The sequence below is a fragment of the Dendrobates tinctorius genome, unplaced genomic scaffold (genome assembly GCF_039654945.1).
Source record: "Dendrobates tinctorius isolate UK_male_01 unplaced genomic scaffold, ASM3965494v1 ptg000115l, whole genome shotgun sequence".
NCBI classification, from domain to species: domain Eukaryota; kingdom Metazoa; phylum Chordata; class Amphibia; order Anura; family Dendrobatidae; genus Dendrobates; species Dendrobates tinctorius.
Genome location: NW_027361783.1, coordinates 22,938,695 through 22,964,356, shown reverse-complemented (window position 1 = coordinate 22,964,356; position 25,662 = coordinate 22,938,695). Strand labels below are relative to the sequence as shown.

At 47.6% G+C, this 25,662-nt stretch overlaps 1 protein-coding gene across 8 annotated transcripts in view; it reads left to right on the top strand.

Moving 5' to 3' along the window:
* The window catches only part of LDLRAD4 (low density lipoprotein receptor class A domain containing 4), a 333,357-nt gene that overhangs the window by 273,551 nt on the left and 34,144 nt on the right, over positions 1–25,662 (top strand). Inside the window, exon 1 of one of the 8 annotated variants that reach the window (XM_073590040.1) lies at positions 13,717–13,837. The exons of 6 other annotated variants lie outside the window; for them this stretch is intronic. Coding sequence is in view for 1 of the 2 variants with exons in the window: in XM_073590036.1 (XP_073446137.1) it covers positions 14,225–14,291 (67 nt within the window). In the remaining variant the exon portion in view is untranslated. Of the gene's footprint in view, positions 1–13,716; positions 13,838–13,932; positions 14,292–25,662 lie in introns of those variants that run through there. One more of the 8 variants, XM_073590036.1, reaches the window with a different exon arrangement.

Genomic DNA, 25,662 nt, shown 5'->3' with positions numbered 1-25,662 from the left:
TAGAGCATCATTGTGCCTCTGTGCATCATATTGCATCCGTGCATCATAGGGCTTCATAGTGCCTCTATGCATCATATTGTATCATAGTGCTTCATAGTGCCTCTATGCATCATATTGCATCAGTGTTTCATAGTGCCTCTGTGCATCATATTGCTTCATAGTGCCTTGGTGCACCATATTGCATTATAGTGCTTCATAGGGCCTTGGTGCACCATATTGCATTATAGTGCTTCATAGGGCCTTTGTGCATCACATTGCATCATAGTATTTCAGTGCCTCTATGCATAATATTTCTTCATAGTGTCTCGATGCATCATAGCGCTCCTGTGCACCATAGTGCTTATGTGCATTATAGTGCTTTTGGGCATCATATTGTCATAATGCTTCGGTGCCTCAAGGTGTGTCATTAGTGTATCTTAGTACCTCGACGCTTTATAGTACCTCAGGTGTCGCGGCTTTGTGCCTCTGGCTTAGACCTTCTGACTTGTGCCTTGTTGCATGGCCGCACCTTGTATTGTCGGTCTACAACTTCACATTTGTCCCGGGCCCCAACTCCAGTTGTAGTCCTCGTGTTTCAGAACCCAGAGGCAGCGTCTGTTGTCATTCTTTGCAACTGGGCTCAGCCAAATGAACAGCTATGCTTGGTCTGGCCTAGTAGGTTTTCTTCTGTTGGAACAGGACTCTCAAGTAAGTTACTGCCTTGAGTGCTAAAGGCAAGTCGCTTTCATAAGTTAGCCTTAAAGGGAGACATACGTCTTTGGGGTTCATCCTATGAGTGGACATACTACCGCTCTAGGTGCAGGAAATCCCACAAGGTGGAAGAAAATCCTTCCTGACTCCACATATGGCAGTCTGACTAGTTTCCTTGATCGACACCCGGTAGACAGATTCTTGTACCATAAATCTGTTGTATCAGGTTTACCGGGGACGGCATCACTGCCTTTTCTACCTTGTGGCGAATCAGCAGCACTGTCAGGGGGCAGAGGATCCCATACCCACTGCTCTTAGAGCAGTCAGGGCTCCTAAGGTGAAAGAAGCTGTATACCGGACTCTTACAGTTGAGAACCCATAGTCCTTCTGCCTGGCAGTAGAAAATCCCCTCTGTGATGGGAGGAAACCTACTTCCTTCTAGTTAGTGTAGTTCCTCCCACCATCGTAGTAGGGGGTATAAATATCTCTAAGAACATTTGCCTTTTAGGATATAACATCAGTAAAACAGGAGTGATGATCCACATTTCCCTTTCAACATTTCTAATGAGAAGCCCGATGTTGGTAGTGACAGGAGATATTACCTGCCAGATGGCGTATTTCCTTAGTTTCAATAATATCCAATCCTTTCTTGGGGTTTAGACATCTAAGGGTTCGGAGTAGACATGATCTCCTGGATTAGCAAGGTACATACGTCCCAATGCTCTGCCATTATCCATGTACTGTTAGTGCTTTGATCTTTCCAGCAGTCCAGGGTCTCTGTCCTGCAGGTCTTCTTGTATGGTAAGCTGATCTCTAACCAAGGTTTAAAATGAGCCCAGGAGGACCGATGAAGGAACAGTCCTGTGTTATAAGCACATGCAGCCACTTACTCGTCTGTACAGTCCTCATTGTATTGTGGCTGTGGCTATCACCATACTTTTTGCTGGGCAATAAGGTTTTTAAACCTATACTATGACTGCAGCATTCAAAAGTATCTGTCACAATAACGCTAATTCTCTGCGGTTCATTATTGGTATTGGGGTACAATGGGGTGTGTTTCACTCTGTTTCCGCTGCAGATCTTGTTTACCACATTCGTACTGAAAATGGCCATTATAGACAATATAACAGACACTCACTGCAGTGATTATCTTTGTGGATCTCTTTGGATATTTAGGTTTCTTCTCATCATTCAGATCATTTCTATATCCAGCCTGGTTCTTACCTAGGACTTTGGTCCTTGGGCTTCTGTACACACCCTGGGACCTTTACGTTGGTATTCTCCATGGTGCTCTCCGGAGGGATGTAACGGAAAAAGAGAATTGGACCTACCGGTAATTGTTTCCAGGTAGTACCTCAGGGCAGCACCCTTAATTCCCTCCCTTATGCTTGCTTTTAGGCTTGCATGGGATCGATCTTCGGCAGATTGTTCATCCATCAGGTCACCATGGCTTGAGATTGAGATGGAGCAGTTAAAGGGTCTGACATATGCGTTTGTACAGGCGCGTTTAGACAATTTCCATCCAGCCTCGGTGGTACTTTGAAAAAACACGGGAGGGTGGAGGTGGGAGGGGCATTTTAACCCCTCTGTGATCCTGTTCCGCTATAGGTCAAGGAAGGACTACCTCCATGGTGCTGTCGTACATTTAAAAACAAGCTGCACAGTGTTAAAGTGCCATTGACATTAAAGGTATTGACCTCCAATTTTCAGGTCAATGGCGCTTTAGCACTGTGCGCCTTGTTTTTATATGTAGGCTTGTGTGTATAGCTTATTTATTGTTTTTTAGGCCCACCCTTTACCATTGATTTTATAGATGTAGTCATTTGAATATAACATGTCATGTGTCGTGTACATGTTTTTAATACAGTATTTCTGTTGCTATTTCTATCTAATAAAGGCATATATTTTATCTGTATAATCTTGCCTGGGTTTTTTATGGCTGTCCATAGTTTTTGGTATTTTATCCTCTTGAGTGGTTTCCACTCTTTTTATAGTACATCGGGGGTTATTTGATATCTTTTTGTATAATTTTTTCATGCTTTTAAATTATTGAGCAAGACATATTGATTCCTGTGGTGTCACTATTGTTTTACTCCTTAGTTTGGGGTTGTTTTTTGCTCCATGCATATCTTTGCCAATATCTATGCCAATGTACAGTACAGACCAAAAGTTTGGACACACTTTCTCATTCAAAGAGTTTTCTTTATTTTCATGACTATGAAAATTGTAGATTCACCCTGAAGGCATCAAAACTATGAATTAACACATGTGGAATTATATAATTAGCAAAAAAGTGTGAAACAACTGAAAATACTGTGTCGTATATTCTAGGTTCTTCTAAGTAGCCACCTTTTGTTTTGAATACTGCTTTGCACACTCTTGGCATTCTCTTGATGAGCTTTAAGAGGTAGTCACCGGAAATGGTCTTCCAACAGTCTTGATAGTTCCCAGAGATGCTTAGCACTTGTTGGCCCTTTTGCCTTAACTCTGCAGTCCAGCTCATCCCAAACCATCTCGATTGGGTTCAGGTCTGGTGACTGTGGAGGCCAGGTCATCTGGTGTTGCACCCCATCACTCTCCTTCTTGGTCAAATAGCCCTTACACAGCCTGTAGGTGTGTTTGGGGTCATTGTCTTGTTGAAAAAAACGATGGTCCAGAAAAAAATTAAGCGCCTTTGACCATTAGTGCCAGGGTCCATACTTTACAAAAAGTGTGAATGGGCTCTAACAAATGGTACAATCCTTTGAAAGGAACTGGTGTACACTGCAGCTGAAATCTATGCTGGCTCTTGGCTGGTGCACGTGTCTTTTGGAACACAAGCAGCTCAGAGATGCAACAAACTTAAAAGGCACCTGACATCAATTTTGAGCGTCTTACTCAAGTTTGCTTTATAGTCTTAAACTCCCCTGCAAGTTCTACTGGAGGTAAGGTGTCTCTGACCTTTAAAAGCAATGGTATGTTACAAAAATTACACAGGTTGACATTGTGAAATCAGACACACACAGGGGGGACTTGCCCATGGGCGGAATATTAGCAGTCCGTTTTGCTTGGGGTGGTGTTGCCATTGGTGCAAAATAAAATTTTTGCCAATATCTTGCATAAGCTGCTCCCATCTGAGACCTGCTTTACATGCATAACTCCATCCAGGGGCTAACCACTGGCGTTGAGGCTATGAGAGAGGCTGATAGCGGCCAGGTTCCATTTCTGTTTGAGTAAATTACACATATAGCAGAATGTAAAAAATAGGATATGGGGTCATCTGGGTAATGTTTTCTGCCTTGAAACCATTTTGATGTGGCTGGATGGCTCTTAAGATTCTGTAGAAAAAGCCTATATCACGCAATAATTGGTAGATTAGGCATTTTGTGTGAGAAGAGCCACCTTTACTGTGTTTTTTCACTTGCTCTGTATGATGATTGTCATATTAATTTCATTTTCACTGTGCAGCACAGAGTATATGTAAGAAGTGAATGATTGGGAGCGGCACAGCTATTGGTTTCATCCATGGTGTGTAGTAATAAGGTTCTGCTCACGTGTGGCAAAAGCGGTTTGTGATGCAAATTCATGTGGTCCAGGACTTAAGAGGAACGGGGCAGAAGATCTATTGGTAACACTAAATCACTAAATTTTCCAATTTTTTTTTTTTTTTTACGAAGGCCCTAGATGAATATTCCTTTTTCCAAGTGCAGCAGTCTTATAGCCTGCATTGGCTGACTCATGCGGATTCTACTACTTGTTTCGCATGCGCTATATGCACAAACTTATTGGGACTCCATTAATATGGAGTTGGTCCTTGATTTGGAGCTTTAACAGGTTTCATTCATCTGGGTAGGCTTTCTACAAGATTTGTACAGGAATGTCTTTGGGAGTATTTGCCCCTTCATCAATTAGTAAGGTCAGACACTGATGTTGGAGCCTGGCTCAATCTCCTCTCCCAACCTTGACTTTGTGTCTCAGTGCACAAAGCAAAGTCAATAGTCATACAGGAATTGAAATGGGGCCTTCCCCGAACAGTTCCCACATAGCTGTAAACATGCAATTGTCTAAAGTGTCCTGGTATTCAGAAGCATTAGTACCCTATTTAGGCCTCTTTCACACTTCAGTTTTTTACAATCAGTCACAATCCGCCAGGTTTTGAAAAAAACGGATCCTCAATTTTCTTTTGAGGATCTGTTTTTTTTCTCCATTGACTTTCATTAATGGCAGATTGTGACGGATTGCTGTCCGTTGCATCCGTTTTTTTTGAGGATCCGCCAAAAGTTGCTGTCCGTCACCATCCTCAAAGATTTCAAAACGGAGCTTGCAACTTTTTTTTCTCAGGCAGATCCTCCAGACACTCATTTAACCCGAAATTCTTTCTGGGTGCCGGACAAAAACAAAAAAACTCTCTCTCTCGCTCTCGCTCGCTCTCGCTCGCTCTCTCTCGCGCTCTCTCTCTCGCTCTCTCTCGCGCTCTCTCTCTCGCTCTCTCTCTCGCTCTCTCTCTCGCTCTCTCTCTCGCTCTCTCTCTCGCTCTCTCTCTCGCTCTCTCTCTCGCTCTCTCTCTCGCTCTCTCTCTCGCTCTCTCTCTCTCTCTCGCTCTCGCTCTCTCTCGCTCTCTCGCGCTCTCTCGCTCTCGCGCTCTCGCTCTCGCGCTCTCTCTCTCGCTCTCTCTCTCGCGCTCTCTCTCTCGCGCTCTCTCTCTCGCGCTCTCTCTCTCGCGCTCTCTCTCTCGCGCTCTCTCTCTCGCGCTCTCTCTCTCGCGCTCTCTCTCTCGCGCTCTCTCTCTCGCGCTCTCTCTCTCGCGCTCTCTCTCTCGCGCTCTCTCTCGCTCTCTCTCTCGCTCTCTCTCTCGCTCTCTCTCTCGCTCTCTCTCTCGCTCTCTCTCTCGCTCTCTCTCCTTTTCCAGGCTGCGATTCCTTTAAAATTCTTCATTTTGCGGATCCGTCAAAAAAACGGATGGGTGGCATCCGTTGTCATCAGTTCTAAAACGGATCCAGCATCCGGCCTTTTGGCGGGTTTTGACTGATGCAAAAAACTGAAGTGTGAAAGAGGCCTTACCTGAACTGGATGGGGTTTAAGCCCACCACTGAAAACCCCACTGCAATATCACTTCACCACCAAACTTTACAGTTGCCACAGTATATAATGTTGTCCTAGCATTCGTTAAACCCAGACTTGCCCATCATACTGCCAAACAAAATAGACTCATAGAATCATATAATGCTAAGTGTTGGAGCGGACCTCCAGGGTCATCTGGTCCAACCCCCTGCTCAATGCAGGATTCACTAAATCATCCCAGACAGATGGATGTCCAGCCTCTGTTTGAAGACTTCCATTGAAGGAGAACTCATGACCTCTCATGGCATCCTGTTCCACTCATTGATCACCCTGTCAAAACGTTTTCGAATATCTAATCTGTCTCCTCCCATTCAGTTTCATCTCATTGCTTCTAGTCTTTCCTTGTGTAAATGAGAATAATGATGATCCTTCTACAATGTGACAGCCCTTGAGATATTTGTAGACAGCTATTAAGTCTCCTCTCAGTCTTTTTTTTTTTTTTTTTCAAGCTAAACATTCCCTAATCCTGTAACCGTTCCTCATAGCACATGATTTGCAGACTGGTCACCATTCTGGTCGCTCTTCTCTGAACTTGCTCCAGTTTGTTGATGTCTTTTTTAAAATGTGGTGCCCAAAACTGGACACAGTATTCCAGATGAGGTCTGACCAAAGAGGAGTAGAGGGAAATAATGACTTCACGTGATCTAGACTGTATGCTTCTGTTAATACATCCTAGAATTGTATTTGCCTTTTTAGCAGCTATATCACACTGTTGACTCTTATTCAGTCTGTGATCTATTCGTGTACCCAAGTATTTTTGCATGTGCTGTTGCTTGGCCCTATTCCTCCCATTCTGTATATGCTTTTTTCATTTTTATTGCCCAGATGTAGTACTTTGCATTTTTCCCTGTTTAAAGCCATTCTGTTAGTTGCTGCCCACTTGCTCCAGTTTTATCTTTTTGAATCCTCTCTCTTCCCTTGTATTAGCTATCCCTTCTAGCTTTGTGTCATCAGAAAATGTAATTCCTTCATCTAAATCATTGATAAAGATATTGACCAATATAGGGTCCAGGACAGAGCCCTGTGGTACCCCACTTGAGACATTCTTCCATCTGGATGTGCAGCCATTTATGACCACTCTTTGGGTCCGATCACTCACTAAGCCAGTTATGAATCCACCTAACAGTTGTCTTGTCCATTCCATACTCAGTCATTTTTTTTTCAATAAGGATGGTGTGAGATACTTAGTCAAATGCTTTGCTGAAGTCAAGATATACTATTTACAGCATATAAAGCATTTCCTTGATCCACCAGTCAGTGATTCTGTCATAGAAGGAAATTAAGTTAGTCTGACATGGCTCATTAGTTACAAACCCATGCTGACACTGGTTAGTCACTTCATTCTTATCCAGGTACTTGCATACATGTTTAATAATTTAATAGATCTTTCCTGGTATAAAAGTCAGACTCACCGGCTTATAGTTCCCTGGGTCCACCTTCTTCCCCTTCACAGAACACATTTCTTTTGCAGAGTTTAGTGGTGGCACCTTTACACCACTCCATCCGACACTTTGTGCTGTGCTTGGTGATGTAAGGTTTGCATGTGCTTTTCAGCTATTGAAACCAATGACTTAAAGCCCCTTGCACAGTTTTTGTGCTGACGTTAATCCCAAGGGAGGTTTGGGCTCTGCAGTGTATGGCGTCGGCAGAGCAATGGCGACTTTTTATACACTATGCATCGCTGCACTTGGTGACCCTTCCCTACCCTGCTCTGTAACTTTACATGGTCTCTACTTTGTGGATAAGTTGCATTTCAATCTTAAATGCTCCTTTTCAATAATACTCCTCACAGGTGATGGTGGAATATTTAATTTGGGAAGAAATGTTGTGAACTGACTCGTTTTATCGGTGGCTCCTATTACACGCAGGGATCAGTGTGCTATTTAGAATGACCAGTCAATCACAAATGTTAGCAAAGGCAGACTGCATTGAGAGGTTGTATTTTACACAACAATGGAAAAGGGACTGAATGAAAAACCTGAATTACTGTGTGTGGTTTGTGTCCCAATATCCATGTAGTGTATAGATCCGTGGAAGTAAAGGGCTGCTTCTGGTGACAAAAAGAATAGCTATAGATTCTGAATGCCACATATAGACATAAGGTGCTAGATGAGCCACTGAGAACATCGCCCATGTTGTCCAGTATATGTGGCTCTGTTTCACTAGTTCTTCCTGGGGATACTATATGCCATTCATGCCCCTTTCGTTGGATCATATCAGTGTGATATATTGTCGGGCACTGGCAGACACAAAGAGAAAAGGGCCCCTGTGCTAAAACAGCATATTGGCCCTTTATACTCATCATAATGCACAATTCTACCTGTTTTGGAGGTGGTAGTGGCCCTCTTACCTCTTGGGCCTAGGTTGCACCAATAATATGTCTGCTCCTGGCACTGGGTGGGTCAGAACTTGATGAGCTGTCCTTGTTACAGGGGAGAACTGCAGTGCATTTGTCCCAAAGGCGAGCGACTACTTGAGCCTCCAGCTGCAGAGAAATGAATGTGATTATGTACAAAAGAGAAAAAAAGTGATGGCACTCACCGTTCTGTCGTGAAAATTCTGTATCTATCAAAAGGCATTGGCACGGGAGGAACGTAGAGTGGACGACGGCCGTTTCACGCGCTTGCGCTTCAATGGGACCCGTTGAAGCGCAAGTGCGTGAAACGGCCGTCGTCCACTCTCTGTACGTTCCTCCCGTGCCAATGCCTTTTAATCGATAAAGAATTTTCACGACAGAACGGTGAGTGCCATCACTTTTTTTCCTCTTTTGTGCATAATCAGATTACATGTTTGCTTTTCTGGATCGAGCACCCGTTCGGATGGTAGTTTGGCGGTCGGTCCAGGTGTGTGATTTTGGACTTGAATAGCCATCATGGAACTGCTTAGGGGTTAAGGAGCAGTGCCGAATCTTCTGTCTCTATTTATTTTGTTTAGCGAAATGAATGTCCTGAGAAGAAATGAGGAGATTCTCGCATGTTTCTCTCTTTCTCATGCAGATTTTGAGACTATTTATGGCCTAGAAATAAGTGAGTGTGTATTTCCTAATTGGCATCATTACACATAACAGACTATGGCTTGTGTAGCTGCCCCCTATGGTCCTGTACTATTTAGACAGAATATAAATCACTACATGTCCAGTTATAGGGACTGTCCCACTTCAGAAAACTTTGGTGTACAAGCTTTGGTTGTTAATAAAATAAAATGTGTAATATATAATATAGTGTGTGGGTATATATGTAAGTATATTTAATGTTTCACATCACCAAACAAATGTAAATATTAGACAAAGATAACACTGGTAAACACAAAATGCAGTTTTTAAATGAAGGTTTTTATTAAGGGAAAAAAATCCAAACCTAGAGGGCCCTGTGTGGAAGTTATTGCCCCCTAAACCTAATAACTGGTTGGGTCTCCTTTAGCAGCAACAGCTGCAATAAAGTGTTTGCAATAACTGGCAATGAATCATAGAATCGTAGAGTTGGAAGGGACCTCCTGGGCCATCTGGTCCAACCCCCTACTCAAAGCAGGATTCGCTAAATCATCCCAGTCAGATGTCTGTCCAGCCTCTGTTTGAAGACTTCCATTGAAGGAGAACTCACCACTTCTTGTGGCAGCCTGTTCCACTCATTGATCACTCTGTCAAAAAGTTTTTTCTAATATCTAATCTGTGTCAACTCCCATTCAGTTTCATCCCATTGCTTCTAGTCTTTCCTTGTGCAAATGAGAATAAAGTTGATCCTTCTACAATGTGACAGCCCTTGAGATATTTGTAGACAGCTATTAAGTCTCCTCTGTCTTCTCTTTTGCAAACTAAACATTCTCAAATCCTGCAACCTTTCCTCATAAGACAGGGTTTGCAGACCGGTCACCATTCTGGTCGCTCTTTTCTGAACTTGCTCCAGTTTGTTGATGTCTTTTTTAAAATGTGGTGCCCAAAACTGGACACAATATTCCAGATGAGGTCTGACCAAAGAGGAGTAGAGGGAAATAATGACGTCACGTGATCTAGACTGTATGCTTCTGTTAATGAGTCTTTTACAATGCTCGGGAGGAATTTTGGTCCATTCATCCTTGCAGAAATTGCTGTAATTCAGCCACAATGGAGGGTTTCCGAGCATGAGTTGCCTTTTTTAAGGTCATGCCACAGCATCTCAATTGGATTAAGGTCAAGACTTTGTCTAGGCCACTACAGAGTCTTAATTTTCTTTTTCTCAAGTTACTCAGACATGGACTTGTATGTTTTGGATCATCATTCTGCTGCATAACCCAAGTGCGCTTCTGCTTGAGGTCACGAACAGATAGCCAGATGTTCGCCTTCAGGATTTTTTGTTAGCAGAATTCATGGTTCCAGTCAGTGGCGTAGCAACTGTTTGTGGCGCCCGGGGCGGTCGAAAAATTTGCCGCCCCTTTGGTCGCTGATAATCCGGAAGAATCCGAAGAGCCCACACTACACTCAAAGATCTAATTTTTAGTCTACTACTAACTCTGCTGTTATTATTTCTAAATTTCTAGACTTTCATCTTCTTGCAGTTCTCTCTCTCTATATATATATGTGTATGTATTAGCGTGATGACCCTACTGAACCTCCACCACTGCCCTGCCGAGAGCTGCACCATAAAACAGTGTAAGGAGACCCACGTGTCTTCCCCCTGCACAGACCCACAGTACACCCCCTACAGAGCCCTCATGTTCTCCCCTTGCACAGCCCCCCTCCCCCGTGTACCCCCCTGCACAGCCTCCCCATGTACCCCCCAGCACAGCCCCCCATGTCCTCCCCTGCACAGCCCCCCATGTCCTCCCCTACACAGCTTCCCCATGTACCCCCCTGCACAGTCCCCCATGTCCCTCCTACAGAGCCCCCCCATGTCCTCCCCTGCACAGCCCCCCATGTCCTCCCCCTACAGAGCCCCCTCATGTCCTCTCCCTACAGAGCCCCCCCATGTCCTCCCCCTACAGAGCCCCCTCATGTCCTCTCCCTACAGAGCCCCCCCATGTCCTCCCCCTACAGAGCCCCCTCATGTCCTCTCCATACAGAGCCCCCCATGTCCTCCTCTGCACAGCCCCCCATGTCCTCTCCCTACAGAGCCCCTCCATGTCCTCCTCTGCACAGCCCCCCATGTCCTCTCCCTACAGAGCCCCCCCATGTCCTCCTCTGCACAGCCCCCCATGTCCTCTCCCTACAGAGCCCCCCCATGTCCTCCTCTGCACAGCCCCCCATGTCCTCTCCCTACAGAGCCCCCCATGTCCTCCTCTGCACAGCCCCCCATGTCCTCTCCCTACAGAGCCCCCCCATGTCCTCCTCTGCACAGCCCCCCATGTCCTCTCCCTACAGAGCCCCCCATGTCCTCCTCTGCACAGCCCCCCATGTCCTCTCCCTACAGAGCCCCCCCATGTCCTCCTCTGCACAGCCCCCCATGTCCTCTCCCTACAGAGCCCTCCATGTCCTCCTCTGCACAGCCCCCCATGTCCTCTCCCTACAGAGCCCCCCATGTCCTCCTCTGCACAGCCCCCCATGTCCTCTCCCTACAGAGCCCCCCATGTCCTCCTCTGCAGAGCCCCCCATGTCCTCCTCTGCACAGCCCCCCATGTCCTCTCCCTACAGAGCCCCCCCATGTCCTCCTCTGCACAGCCCCCCATGTCCTCTCCCTACAGAGCCCCCCCATGTCCTCCTCTGCACAGCCCCCATGTCCTCTCCCTACAGAGCCCCCCCATGTCCTCCTCTGCACAGCCCCCATGTCCTCTCCCTACAGAGCCCAACTCTTTTGCATAATATCAGCTTTATGAAGATGTAGGCAATCCAACTCCAAGGATTAGGGAGCCTCAACTTTAGAATTAGTAAATGGGGGAGAGGGAGTAATTACCTAGATGCCGCCCCCTGTAGTATAACATTACATGATGGAATGAAATTCAAGGGGCAATCACATACCGCGGTGTCTCCCTCCCCTCACAGATATCCCGGGCAGGCTGGGCAGCGCTTCCCGCCGTCCCCCTCACTCACCGGCTCCTGTGTCCCGGGATCCGCTCCTCCTGCGTCACCTCAGCCACACGCCACGTGTTCTTCTGGCAGCTCCGACCGAACAACCAGCCCCGAGCGGCCAACACCTCCGCCCAGCACCGGCTCAGGAGCGGAAAGCAGCCGGGGCTCCGAGTCCAGCAAGGCAGTGGCGTAGAAGGTAGAAAGCGCCTGCACTGTGCCTCCGCGGAGTCCGCGCTGTTCTCCCAGTCAGAGGAGAGGAATTGAATTGCTGCTGCCGCGCCGCCCCCACACACGTGCCGCCTGGGGCGTACCGCCCCCCCCGCCCCCCCCACGCTACACCACTGGTTCCAGTTACAACAGCAAGTCTTCCAGGTTCTGAAGCTGCAAAACAGCCCCGGACCATCACACTGCAACCACCATATTTTATATTTCTCTACTGAAGCTTACTTTTCAGAAATGCTGTTACTTCTATGCTAGATGTAATGGGACTTTTATCTCATTAGTACAGAGAATATGCTCCCAAAAGTCTCCAGGATCATAAAGATTCTTTCTGGCAAAACTGAGATGAACCTCTATGCTGTTATTGCTCAGCAGTGGTTTTCATCTTGGACCTCTGCCATGCAGGATAATTTTGCCCTGTCTCTTATGGTGAAGTCATGAACACTGACCTTAACTGAGGCAAGTGAGGCCTGCAAGTTCTTTGGATGTTGTTGTGGGGTCTTTCTTTTTTTTACCTCTAGGATGAGTTGTTGCGCTATTGGAGTAATTTTAGTCGGCCACCCACTCCTGGGAAGATTCACCACCTTTCCATGTTTTCGCTATTTGTGGATAATGGCTCACTGTGGTTCGCTGAAGTCCCAAAGCTTTAGAAATGGCTTTATAATCTTTTCCTGATTTGATAGAAATCAATTACTTTGTTTCTCATTTGTTCCAGAATTTTTGGATTGCGGCATGATGTCTAGCTTTTGAGTATCTTTGGGTCTGCTTCATTTTGTCAGGCAGGTCCTACGTAGGTGATTTCTTGATTGAGAAAAAATGTGGCAGTAATCAGGTCTGGGTGTGGCTACGGAATTTAAACTCTGCTGCGTAAAGATGTGATAAACCACAGTTAATTTGTCTTAAGGAAGGGGGCAGTCACTTTTTCTTACAGGGCCCTCTAGGTTTGGATTTCTTTCTTTTTAATAATAAAGACCTTTATTTAAAAACTGCATTTTGTGATTAGTTGTTTTATCTTTGTTTAATTTTTAAATTTGGTGATCTGAAACATTTAAGTGGACAAACATGCAAAATAATAGGAAATCAGGAAGGGGGCAAACAGGCTTTCACACAGCTGTATGGATTTACATATTTTAGTGTGTATAGAATGCATTACTTGCCCTCTGTGTCCTGTACCAGCACTCCCTGCTGCTGCCCAGGAATCTCTTGTCTGCAGTGCTCTTGGACAGCACCAGCTTGGCGCCTCTGCCCGTGTAAACGCCGCGAGTCGCTGAGATCACGTTGAAATTGCTGCAGCCAAACAGCGGGCAGCATTGGAATGCCGCACTGAACACTTAGTTTCTCTACTGAAGTTTATACCCAAAAGTCTTCCGAATGATGAGCTTTCCCTTCTAGCCATATGGGAGTATAGTGGCACCTCCTATGGAAGCCTAGTACCAAAGAGGAGCGCTAATGTGGCCCAAGCAGAGGGCGCGGTGGGATGAAGGGCACAATGATTCTTCCTGGGGTGGTAACCAAAGATGAACTCTTGCGCTCCATGGGGCCCCATATGAGCGGTCCTCCGGGGTCCCACCCTGCAGAGCCCGGTGGGGTGCACAGGTTCTGTACAGGGGTTCATTAGGCCTCTGCATGTCACACATGGACGGAACCTTGGTCACCATTGTAGGTTTTCTTAACCCTTCTGAGCCAGGAATTTATTTTATTTATTTTTTTTCAAAAGAAGAAAAACCTCAGTCACAGCTGTGCAGTATTAACAAGTCCCTGGACCTCCGGAGCTGCAGTCACCCGCATCATTCCTTTGTGTGCGGGGCAGGGCTGTTGGCGCCCGGTCTCCAGCCTTTGTCTTCACCTGAGGTAACTCCGTCCGGGGGAAGGTGCGGACACTCCAGCTGTGCACGGAGCATGTGTGGGGTGGGCGGGAGGGGGCGGCACTGAGCATCAGTCTCTTCCAAAGTCAGGAGGAAAGTGCTGAGGAATGACGCCAAGTCCTGTGCCCGGGAGCACAAAGCTAGAGGCCCGGGCACACCAAGCGGCTGCCCGCTACTGCCCAGCACGGCGGCCACTGCACCGCCTTGTCTGCTCAACAGCTCGGAGTTCTCCTCCGGAGGATATGAGGCTGCCGCCCCTCTCGTCTGCTTCCTGCCACCATTGCTAGTCACAGCCTGCTGCTGCCTCCCGAGGTCTGCTCCTACAGGCGGAGGGCGGCAGGGGGGATGCGGTGCCCTGTGCCCGCTCCTGAGTATGTCCAGGGACCAGCGCAACTCCACACTGCAAGACGCTGCATTCAAGGACCTCATCCTGGTGAAAGGTACAGTGCCCGGTGGTGGGGTGCTGCCCCCCCTGTAGTGCCCGGTGGTGGGGTGCTGCCCCCCCCTGTAGTGCCCGGTGGTGGGGTGCTGCCCCCCCCTGTAGTGCCCGGTGGTGGGGTGCTGCCCCCCCCTGTAGTGCCCGGTGGTGGGGTGCTGCCCCCCCTGTAGTGCCCGGTGGTGGGGTGCTGCCCCCCCTGTAGTGCCCGGTGGTGGGGTGCTGCCCCCCCTGTAGTGCCCGGTGGTGGGGTGCTGCCCCCCCTGTAGTGCCCGGTGGTGGGGTGCTGCCCCCCCTGTAGTGCCCGGTGGTGGGGTGCTGCTCCCCCTGTAGTGCCCGGTGGTGGGGTGCTGCCCCCCTTGTAGTGCCCGGTGGTGGGGTGCTGCCCCCCTTGTAGTGCCCGGTGGTGGGGTGCTGCCCCCCTTGTAGTGCCCGGTGGTGGGGTGCTGCCCCCACCTGTAGTGCCCGGTGGTGGGGTGCTGCCCCCCCTGTAGTGCCCGGTGGTGGGGTGCTGCCCCCCCTGTAGTGCCCGGTGGTGGGGTGCTGCCCCCCCTGTAGTGCCCGGTGGTGGGGTGCTGCCCCCCCTGTAGTGCCCGGTGGTGGGGTGCTGCCCCCCCTGTAGTGCCCGGTGGTGGGGTGCTGCCCCCCCTGTAGTGCCCGGTGGTGGGGTGCTGCCCCCCCTGTAGTGCCCGGTGGTGGGGTGCTACCCCCCCTGTAGTGCCCGGTGGTGGGGTGCTGCCCCCCCTGTAGTGCCCGGTGGTGGGGTGCTACCCCCCCTGTAGTGCCCGGTGATGGGGTGTTGCCCCCCCTGTAGTGCCCGGTGGTGGGGTGCTGCCACCCCTGTAGTGCCCGGTGATGGGGTGTTGCCCCCCCTGTAGTGCCCGGTGGTGGGGTGCTGCCCCCCCTGTAGTGCCCGGTGGTGGGGTGCTGCCCCCCCTGTAGTGCCCGGTGGTGGGGTGCTGCCCCCCCTGTAGTGCCCGGTGGTGGGGTGCTGCCCCCCCTGTAGTGCCCGGTGGTGGGGTGCTGCCCCCCCTGTAGTGCCCGGTGGTGGGGTGCTGCCCCCCCTGTAGTGCCCGGTGGTGGGGTGCTGCCACCCCTGTAGTGCCCGGTGGTGGGGGTGCTGCCCCCCCTGTAGTGCCCGGTGGTGGGGGTGCTGCCCCCCCTGTAGTGCCCGGTGGTGGGGGTGCTGCCCCCCCTGTAGTGCCCGGTGGTGGGGGTGCTGCCCCCCCTGTAGTGCCCGGTGGTGGGGGTGCTGCCCCCCCTGTAGTGCCCGGTGGTGGGGGTGCTGCCCCCCCTGTAGTGCCCGGTGGTGGGGTGCTGCCCCCCCTGTAGTGCCCGGTGGTGGGGTGCTGCTCCCCCTGTAGTGCCCGGTGGTGGGGTGCTGCCCCCCCTGTAGTGCCCGGTGGTGGGGTGCTGCCCCCCCTGTAGTGCCCGATGGTGGGGTGCTGCTCCCCCTGTAGGGCCCGGTGGTGGGGTGCTGCTCCCCCTGTAGTGCCCGGTGGTGGGGTGCTGCTCCCCCTGTAGTGCCCGGTGGTCGGGGTGCTGCCCCCCCTGTAGTGCCTGTTGGGGGTGCTGTCCCCCCCCCTGTAGTTCCTGATTGGGGGGTGCTGATCCCCTTCCTGTAGTGCCCGGCGGTGGTTTTTCTGCCTTCTACGGTAGTGAAGTGCTGCCCCTGCCTCCCTGGCACTGCTGTTGGCATGACTTTGTGGGCACATGAGCCCGACATGGCATTACTTGGCCTCGGTGAGGAGACTATCCCATGGCTCTTAGTACCTTGTCACTGGCACCTGCAGAGTTAATAGTGTATAAAACTTTGTGCTCAGTTCTGGCAATGGTTGGGCATGTAGGGGTTGGCTGGCGGCAGGTTTATGGGCAATGTACTGGGTGACGATATCTAAAACAGGTGCAGATATTTTCTCCAGGATCCATAATGTCCTGTGGGTTGGATTTTTCACATCACCCACTGTAGCCCCCAAGGGTTAATGAATAAGGGGGGCTGCTCCATCTGCAGTATGCCCCTGCACAGAACGCCTGCCGGTGCCCTAGGGTGTAGTGTCTGGAGACGGGGCAACACATGACATCATCACATAAGAACTTTGGGCTGGTTCTGCTGTTCCTCCAGTTCATGGTTTGGGGGAGGTTTAGGCGGAAACTTAGCGCAGTTTCCAGACTTGAAACTCTCGAACGCTTTACTTCACAGAACGGATGCCTCCTTCAGAGAATCCTCCCCAGAGTCTTGGTAAATTTAGAAGTGGCAGCTCTTGGCACCCTGTACATGTGCCACCTCGCCCCTGTGAACCTTGTGCTAGGATAGAGTGCACTGTGCTTTCCTGTCTGCCTGCCTGGGGTCCAGCAATAACTGATGGCACGGGCGCTGGGGATCTGTGACGGGATTGTGTGGATTATTCAGTCCAGATGGTGACTGGTGTCCTGGCCCAGCCGTTCCTTATGTTACCTGCACAGTAGACACAGCTATGGCAGTATGGAATGCTGCTAATCTGGCATGTGATAGGAATATAATCCCACGCTTGGGCGAATAGATTACATGTTCGTCTGGTGGGGACGTGGTGGTGGGATGTAGTTGACACTTTCACTCGTTGGGATTTTACAAGTAGTGTGTTGTGCAGAATCGAGAGTGGATCCTATAGACAAGGTAATCTGTCGCCATGTTCTGACCCCTGCATTGGCTGCAGACTAAGCCTTCTGTTTGTGGAGGAGTCCTCAATGGTGAGCCCTTGGTATTAACGAGCTGTGGGATAACCCTGTTCACCCCTTTCTTCACAGTAATGAGTGATGTACTGCTGACAAATAGAAACTGTAGTGGAGGGGGGTCATTAGTGTAATATGAGTAACGGAGGGCTGTACACCTTGTTACATCATTGATCACCTCGGGTCATGAGTAGTTTATCTTCCTGTGGAAAGCAAACCTTTTGCTATGTCTTCCACCGCATATAGACAGGAGACTTCATCCTCTGCACTGATGTATAGTAAATATCTGCACTAATCATATGCTGGTACTGGCACAATGAAGGAATGACTGGTGTCTGTAAAGTGCAATGGACATCTCAGGTTGCATCTGACCACTTTGGGTTGAGCTGATGTAATGAATGTACTACTGTTTGTACTACAACATGTCCAATTAAGACCTTCAAAAACTAAAGGAAGGCTTGAAAGTCAAGATGGTGAAAAGTGTGGATGGTTAAATTGACAACCTGCATATGTCAAATGCATACCATTGGATAATTTAACTAGTGGGGTGAGATTTTATTAAACTTGATGGACTTCGTTGGTCTGGTCAGATATCTGTGTAAAAGCAGATCGGTGGTGACTGGATCTGTGACGTATGTTGGCGTGAATGCCACCATGTTAATAGTACAGTGCCACGTAAATGTTTGTGCACTCCTGGTGAAAATGACTGTTGTGAACAGTTATAGAGGAAATTACCTCTAAAAGGCCTAAAGTTTGTATTTTAGACAATCTTTGTTGTATTTTTTTAAAAATGTTAAAAAAAAAAAAAAAAAAAAGTAAGCAGATGCTAAAGATTTGTGCTCCCATATAACTGTGACCAATGTTTCAGGCATTAATTAGCTTGTTAGGCTATGTGCCCACAATACAGAAGTAGCAGCACTTTGAACGCAATGCATGTTCGCTGCGTCTAAAGCGCTGCCTTCTATTGGACACAGGTAAACCCACATGTGTTCACTGAACCATGCAGATTTAGCACTTTCAGTACATATCTATTGATGTAATTTCTGTTGCAGAGATGCTAGAAATTGACATGCTGCTGTCTCGAAAGACGCGCCATATGTCTGTCTGCGGGTGATCCGCAGGCGACTATGCATGCATCGTGGACATGGGATTTCTAGGAATCCCATCCTCTATGCTGTCACAACTGGCTGCTGCAGGTTTGATGCTGCATAAACTTGCAGTGTCAAACCCTCAGCAGTTTCTGATCGTGGGCACACACCCAGTTATAGCTTGTTCACTCTCATCGTTTGGGAAAAGCCAGGTGATGCAAATTTCCCAGCTTTATAAAAATCCAGCCCCCCTCTAACCTTGTGCCAAACAGCAGCCATGGGTTCTTCTAAGCAGCTGCCTAGCGCTCTGAAAATGGTGGAGGCCCAAAAAGCAGGAGGCTATAAGAAAGAGCATTTTCAAGTTGCCCTTTCCTCAGTTCAAAATGTAATTAAAAATGGCATTTAACAGGATCAGTGAAGGTAAACATAAGGGCTGGCAGACAAAGCAAAATTTCAGTGAGCTGCTCTTAGGATTGCTAGAGGCAAATCAGAACCCCTGCTTGACTTCAAAAAGTCTTCAGAAAGATTTAGCAAACTCTGGAGTTGTGGTACATTGTTCTACTGTTCAGAGACACCTGCACAAATATGCCCTTCATGGAAGAGTCATCAGAAGTAAACTGCTCCTGCGTCCTCACCATAAAAATCAGTGACAGAAGTATGCAAAAGAACATCTCTCAACAAGCCTGATGCATTTTGGAAACAAGTCCTGTGGGCCAATGAGGTTACAATAGAACTCTTTGGCCAAAATGAGCAGTGGTATGTGTGGAGAAAAAGGCACAATTTCAGGAAATAAAAAATCCCGACAACCATTTGTGGGGAGGTTGAGCTGACTGACAAGTCTGTCTGTAGTAAGAGACAGAGAGAGAGCGCAGTGTAGGCTGAGATAAAGAGAAAAGGGTGTCATGTGGTAGTTTGACCATTAGAGGGCAGTGGGGAGTATAGGAGGGTAACTGTGTAACTGCCATGGGTCAAGGTAACTGCCATTGGTCAGAGGTTACTGTCAGGTGATAGTGGGCGGAGCTACTTGGAGTATGAGGTCAGGGAAGGTTCTGGAAGTTCCAGTCAGCCAGGGGAGCTCACAAGAGAGGAGGGTCTGCTGTGAGGAGAGGCAGCAGAGAACCCTCAAAGAGAGAGACTAACAGTGGAGACGGTCACGGGGGGTGACCCAAAAGGACAGTGGCTGCGGACAGAGACAGACTGTGAGTGTCAGGTGGACGGCGTACTCTAAAGGGCGCAACGCTGTGGTGAAAGTGCCTAGGGCAGCCACAGTGGGAAAGCCATAGAGGACGCCACGAATGGTAATACAAGGAAGAGAAAGTACCCAGGTCTGTGTAAAAAGTGAAGTGTGGACCAATCCTGTGACGAAGTACGGTGGTCCTCCAGAAGACGGCCAATAAAATCTGAACTGTTGGAAACAACCCTTGTCTGTCTCGTGTCTGCCGACGTCAAGAAGTGGGTCACCCCCAGTTCTGTGGGATCAGCATCACAGCACACCTTCCCCGCTTATCCGCACTATCATCAGAATCTCCTCAGCACCACCTTAAACGCCACCCTCAGCCGTCAGCCCCCTCGCCACCCCTACACATTAACCATGGGGGAGGATCAATCACGCTTTGGGTTTGTTTTCAGCCAGTTGTACAGGACATAACAAAGGTAGAGGGAAGAAGATTCCATGAAACTTCAATAAGTCATCGATGCAAACACAAGTCTTGTGGGTTTTTTGTGTTTTTTTTTAATTTCCACAAACAGCTGAAGTTGAAAGGAGGATGGCTTCTACGAATAATGATCCTAAATAAATGTCAAAATCCACTTTAGACTACCTCAAGTCTCAAGTTGATTTTTACAATGCTTCTCGGTCCCTGAGAAAAGAATTGAAAGACTCTTGTCTGCCTACAAAGTGTTTACAAGCTGTGATACTTGCAAAAGCGGGGGGTACAAACATCTGCCCATTTTACTTTTTCTAATTTTTAAAATGTAAAAGATGGAACAAAAATTTTTTGCCAAAAATGCAAAGGAAATGTCATCTTTAACTTTAGGCCTTTTAAGAATGTAATCTTCAACTTGCTTAAAGGGGTTGTCTGCAGTCTTATCGGTCTTGACGAGTCACTGTGACTGCAGACTCATGAATCCACCAGCGCACACACAGCGCTGCGCGGATATGCCGGTGTCATGCCCTGGACCAGAGGGTATGAGTTATATATATGAAACCCACGGCTAATGGGTGCTGCTTCTTTCTCCATACACTTGTATGGAGCGAGGAGGTACCCTCTAGTCGGATACGCCAACTTGACGGCTGAGTCACTAGACAGGGCGTGTTCTCAACTCAATTTAAGTGTATGGAGCGAGGCCACATCTACTTGCAAGGGGTATGTATAGCTCATACACACTCTGGTCCCAGGCCTGAAACCGGTGAATCCCCACAGAGCAGAGTTTGCGTTCTCAGAGTTATTCATAAGTCTGACGTCACACCGTATGACGGCAGACTTATCATTTTTGACTGGACAACAACCCCTGTATCTGTTCTGACCCACACATTTGTGACTAGCAGTAATGGTGATTTCATATTCACTGCTTTACGCGAAAGCGTATTGTCAGTTACCAATGTCGTGGTCAGTTTCTAATTAGTCATCGAATAGTTTTCCTGACTTAGATTAGTTCAGTGTTTCCAGTAGTCTAATACCTAGCTGATTTGTAGCTGGCTGGAATAATGGAAGATGGGCAATCTTTTGGGGCACTGACTGGGGCACAGCCAGTTCAGTAAAGTAGAACATATACACTGAAATCTCATGATGAACATTATAGACATCTGCATAGTAAATGTGTGACACAACAGATGCCGGAAGATTTAATCCGTGGCATCCATGAGCTTGACCCTAAATTGGTAACTAGTAAGGCTGTGGAGTCGGTACGCCAAACATCAGACTCCTCAATTTCTCTGGACTCCAAGACTTTGACTCCACAGCACTGGTCACTACTGAGCATGTACATCAAGTGCAGTACATATTCATCTCCACTAAAAGCTGAAATCTGTAGATTAGGAACTAAACGGGCATTTATAGGACTTTTCATAACTTTCCCAAATTCTTATGAACACATTTCAGCACATACCGCATTGAACTACTACTGTTCACAATTTAACATATACTTAACGGGTCTTGAATTAGTCCATTATGTACCAACTCAAATGGAGTCCACCTCCTCCAAAATGGACACAGACTTGGGCTCCACGACTTGGGCTCCACATCCCTGGTGACCAGACCCTTTGAACTACACTGTGTTCCAAATTATTATGCAAATTGGATTTAAGTGTCCTAAAGATGTAATTTTTTGTTTTTCAAATAAACTCATAGATGGTATTGTGTATCAGGGCTCTTTGGATCACTGAAATCAATCTCAAACGCCTGTGATAATTAGTTTACAAGATGAGCTCAATTAAAGGAAAACTACTTAAGAATGATGTTCCACATTATTAAGCAGGGCACAGGTTTCAAGGAATTTAGGAAAGAAAAAGGATCTCTCTGCTGCTGAAAAGCATCAAATAATGCAATGGCTTGGTCAAGAGATGAAAACATTAGATATTTCCCAAAAACTTAAACGTGACCATCGTACTGTTAAGAGATTTGTGGTTGATTATGAGCACAGACATGTTTGTGCTGATAAAGGCAGAATGAGGAAGGTTTCTGCCAGGCAAGTTCATCAGATTAAGAGAGTGGCTGCTAAAAAGACATTACAAACCAGCAAACAGATATTTAAAGCTGCTGGTGCCTCTGGAGTCTCTCGAGCCTCAAGGTGTAGGATCCTTCAAAGGCTTGCTGTGGTGCATAAATCTACTATTCGGCCTCCCCTAAACAATGTTCACAAGCAGAAATAGTTGCAGTGGGCCCAGACATACATGAAGACTAATTTTCAAACAGTCTTGTTTACTGATGAGTGTCGAGCAACCCTGGATGGTCCAGATGGATGGAGTAGTGGATGGTTGGTGGATGGCCACTATGTCCCAACAAGGCTGCAATGTCAGCAAGGAGGTAGAGGAGTCATGTTTTGGGCCGGAATCATGGGGAAACAGCTGCTAGCGCCCTTTAAGGTTCCTGAAGGTGTGAAAATGACTTCTGCAAAGTATATAGAGTTTCTGACTGACAGCTGTCTTCCATGGTATAAAAAGCAGAAACGTGCCTTCAGGAACAAAATCATCTTCATGCATGACAATGCACCATCTCATGCTGCAAAGAATACCTCTGAGTCATTGGCTGCTATCGGCATAAAAGGAGATAAACTCATGGTGTGGTCACCATCTTCCCCTGACCTCAACCCTATAGAGAACCTTTGGCGTATCATCAAGCAAAAGATCTATGAGGGTGGGAGGCAGCTCACATCAAGACAGCAGCTCTGGGAGGCTATTCTGACTTCATGTAAAGAAATAGAAGCAGAAACTCTCCAAAAACTCACAATTTCAATGGATGCAAGATTTATGAAGGTGATATCAAAGAAGTGTTCCTATGTTAACATGTAACTTGGCCTGTTAGGAATGTTTTGAAGTTAAATAGCTTTTTTTGTTCAGTGAATGTGACCTCCTAATGCTGCAAATTCCACAAACGAGCATTTTCAGTTCTTTAACACATCAAATGTTTAGAAACTATAATGTGCCTAATAATTTGGAACAGTGCAATTTGAGTTTTTATCCATTTTGGAGATTTTACTGTTATCATTGGGAGGTTTCTTCAATAAAATTTGATGTATACTCTAACCGGTGATGACCTTTATTAGACTGACTGTCATTTGTACCGACTATTTAGGAAAATCAGAGAAAAATATCATTTGCTTGATAATTTGGAACACAGTGTATGCTTTCTATAATTTCCTAAGGACCATTGGAATCAAGAGAGCTCTGCTCATTGTTGTCATAGATTGGCAGGAATTGTATAGAGCGTCTTTGGTCATCTTGAAGAGAGGGCATACCCAGGGACCACCCAGAACAGAGTTGTTGGAAAATGTCCATGTGGTATAAGAAGTTTTGATGCAGGGACCGGAAGTCTTGAACCCTGCTGGGCCTGACTTGCCTGGTTTCACATTCTGTCTCCAACTTTAAGATCCCTCCAGACAAAACAATAATAGTTGTGTTCTGTTCAGAGCTGTGTGAAATGTGTATGGCATCACTTGTGCCTCAGTGCGGCCCTGGGCCTCAGCTTGTAGCACTGTATTCTTATAGCAAACAATATGGGACACAAGGAGAGGGCAGCGCTCTGCGGAGGAGCTCCTCAGTGCAAAGCAGCTGTTCAGTGTTAGTGGTGGACATTCACAAAGGCCTGTGTCAGTGCTGTAGAGCCGGGCTTCACACGATGTTCTGTGACCTGACACGGATTCTTCTCTGGATAAAACAAGGAAAGGAACTGTAACCTCCATTCATCCTCCAAGATGAAAACCTATAATTATTAAATATAGCTACTAATGAATGCAACTTTTTATGGCCTGCAGTGGATGTACAATCAACCTCACATGTCTAAATTAAAAACTTTTTGTCACTTTTTTTTCATAGCAAAGTAACATCTTGGTTCCATTATCCCCCATGTCGTCACAATGATAGAGCCTCTTTTCTTATTTTGTCGTGTTCCTCTGCTATTGCTCCTGAGAAAGTATGAATTTTCTTAGTTTCAGACTATGGAGACAACCTCTTAAAATATCAGTAGTGATTGGACAATGTAATTGTGTAGGGACACGCTCGCAATTAGTAAGGCACAGCTCTCAATTAGTTCATACATTTTTAAGGGAATAAGACACTGATCACATCAGCATAGGAGTTTGGATTAGATTTCCTACAAAACTTGTGCAGGATGCTGCACTTGTCTTTCATGTAAACTGATAAAAACTGCTGTTACAGTGGGTCTATTGGGTGCTGCTTGGGTACTTCATGTTTTTGATTGGTCGCAATCAATGGTTATATGATCAATTTCATTATCCTGTTCCTGTGGCATTGACAACTGTGAACACTTGGCTCATCAGTGTACAAGAGCTCATGGGAAGAGTTAGTGCAAACATGCCAGTGATCACCCCTAAAACGTGCAAAACCCTCATTTGTTGAATGGACAGATCACTTATGCCTGCATTAATCATAGGTGTTTGGGGCAGTTTTATGAATTGTTTGTTTTTCGTAGTCATATTTGAATGTTGTTTTTCTAGCTGGAATTTCTCAAGCTGAGACAGAAGTTCCTCCTTCTGCGAGGAAAAACAGCAAAGTGTGAATGTATACGAACATAGAAATTAGGCAGTCCTGTTCTCAGAAAACCCAAATTATGTTATGAGAAGCAAAGATCTTAATCAGGAGAGCTGATTTTTACTCTAAGGCTGGTTTCACATTAGCGCTTTTTAAGCGCACGCACGGCCGGGGGTAGCTCCGCCCCCGAGCCGGCTCTCTGCCCGGCGTGCCCGCCCCTTGCTTGTAGCGCCGCCTCCTAGTGCACAGCGGCGCCTGCGATCAGCGCACCCTATCTTTAGCATAGGGTGCGCAGATCGTGCGCAGGCCGTGCGCTAGTTGCGCTTTGACCTGCGCTGCGCACTTTTGACGGTGCGCCGTGCGCGCCAAAATCCTAAAAGTTTGATTTTGGCGCGCACGGCGCACCGTCAAAAGTGCGCAGCGCAGGTCAAAGCGCAACTAGCGCACGGCCTGCGCACGATCTGCGCACCCTATGCTAAAGATAGGGTGCGCCGATCGCAGGCGCCGCTGTGCGCTAGGAGGTGGCGCTACAAGCAAGGGGCGGGCACGCCGGGCAGAGAGCCGGCTCGGGGGCGGAGCTACCCCCGGCCGTGCGTGCGCTTAAAAAGCGCTAATGTGAAACCAGCTTTAGCGTGACATTTCCACGCTTAGCATGTCATTCTCCGCAAGGAGAAATGATACTAAATAGCAAAGCCACTGAAGAAGACTCAGGTCTTCAAAAATTCATTTATAACAACAAGCAAAAAGGCAGCAACACTTACCTGCCCAGGTCTAGAACAAATGCACTGCAGGGTGCAGCCAGCCCATAAAGCAAGATGTTAGCAACACAGGTGCAAAATACCAGATTAACAGCCACTCTCCACATACCCATTCCTGGAGGGGGTGACTGCCCAGTATACAATTGCACAATGAAGGTCCGCATAGGGTACCGTTCACACAAGGGAACTGCATGGTGTCTGGTTCACAGCCTATTAGTAACGCCCCTACTATTCGATTAGGCGGGCTGGCCAGCACCCTCTCAATGCATCCCAGTGTGAACACCCCTCATACGAGACCAAACGTGTCTGGGCTCGGCTGCACCCCGAAAAATGTAGTGCAAAAAATTTTATCAATTAGTGAGGTATTAGCTGATATTTTGGCCAAAAATTTAAAAAAAAAAAAAAAAAAAAAAAAATTTTTTTGCACTACATTTTTCGGGGTGCAGCCGAGCCCAGACACGTTTGGTCTCGTATGAGGGGTGTTCACACTGGGATGCATTGAGAGGGTGCTGGCCAGCCCGCCTAATCGAATAGTAGGGGCGTTACTAATAGGCTGTGAACCAGACACCATGCAGTTCCCTTGTGTGAACGGTACCCTATGCGGACCTTCAT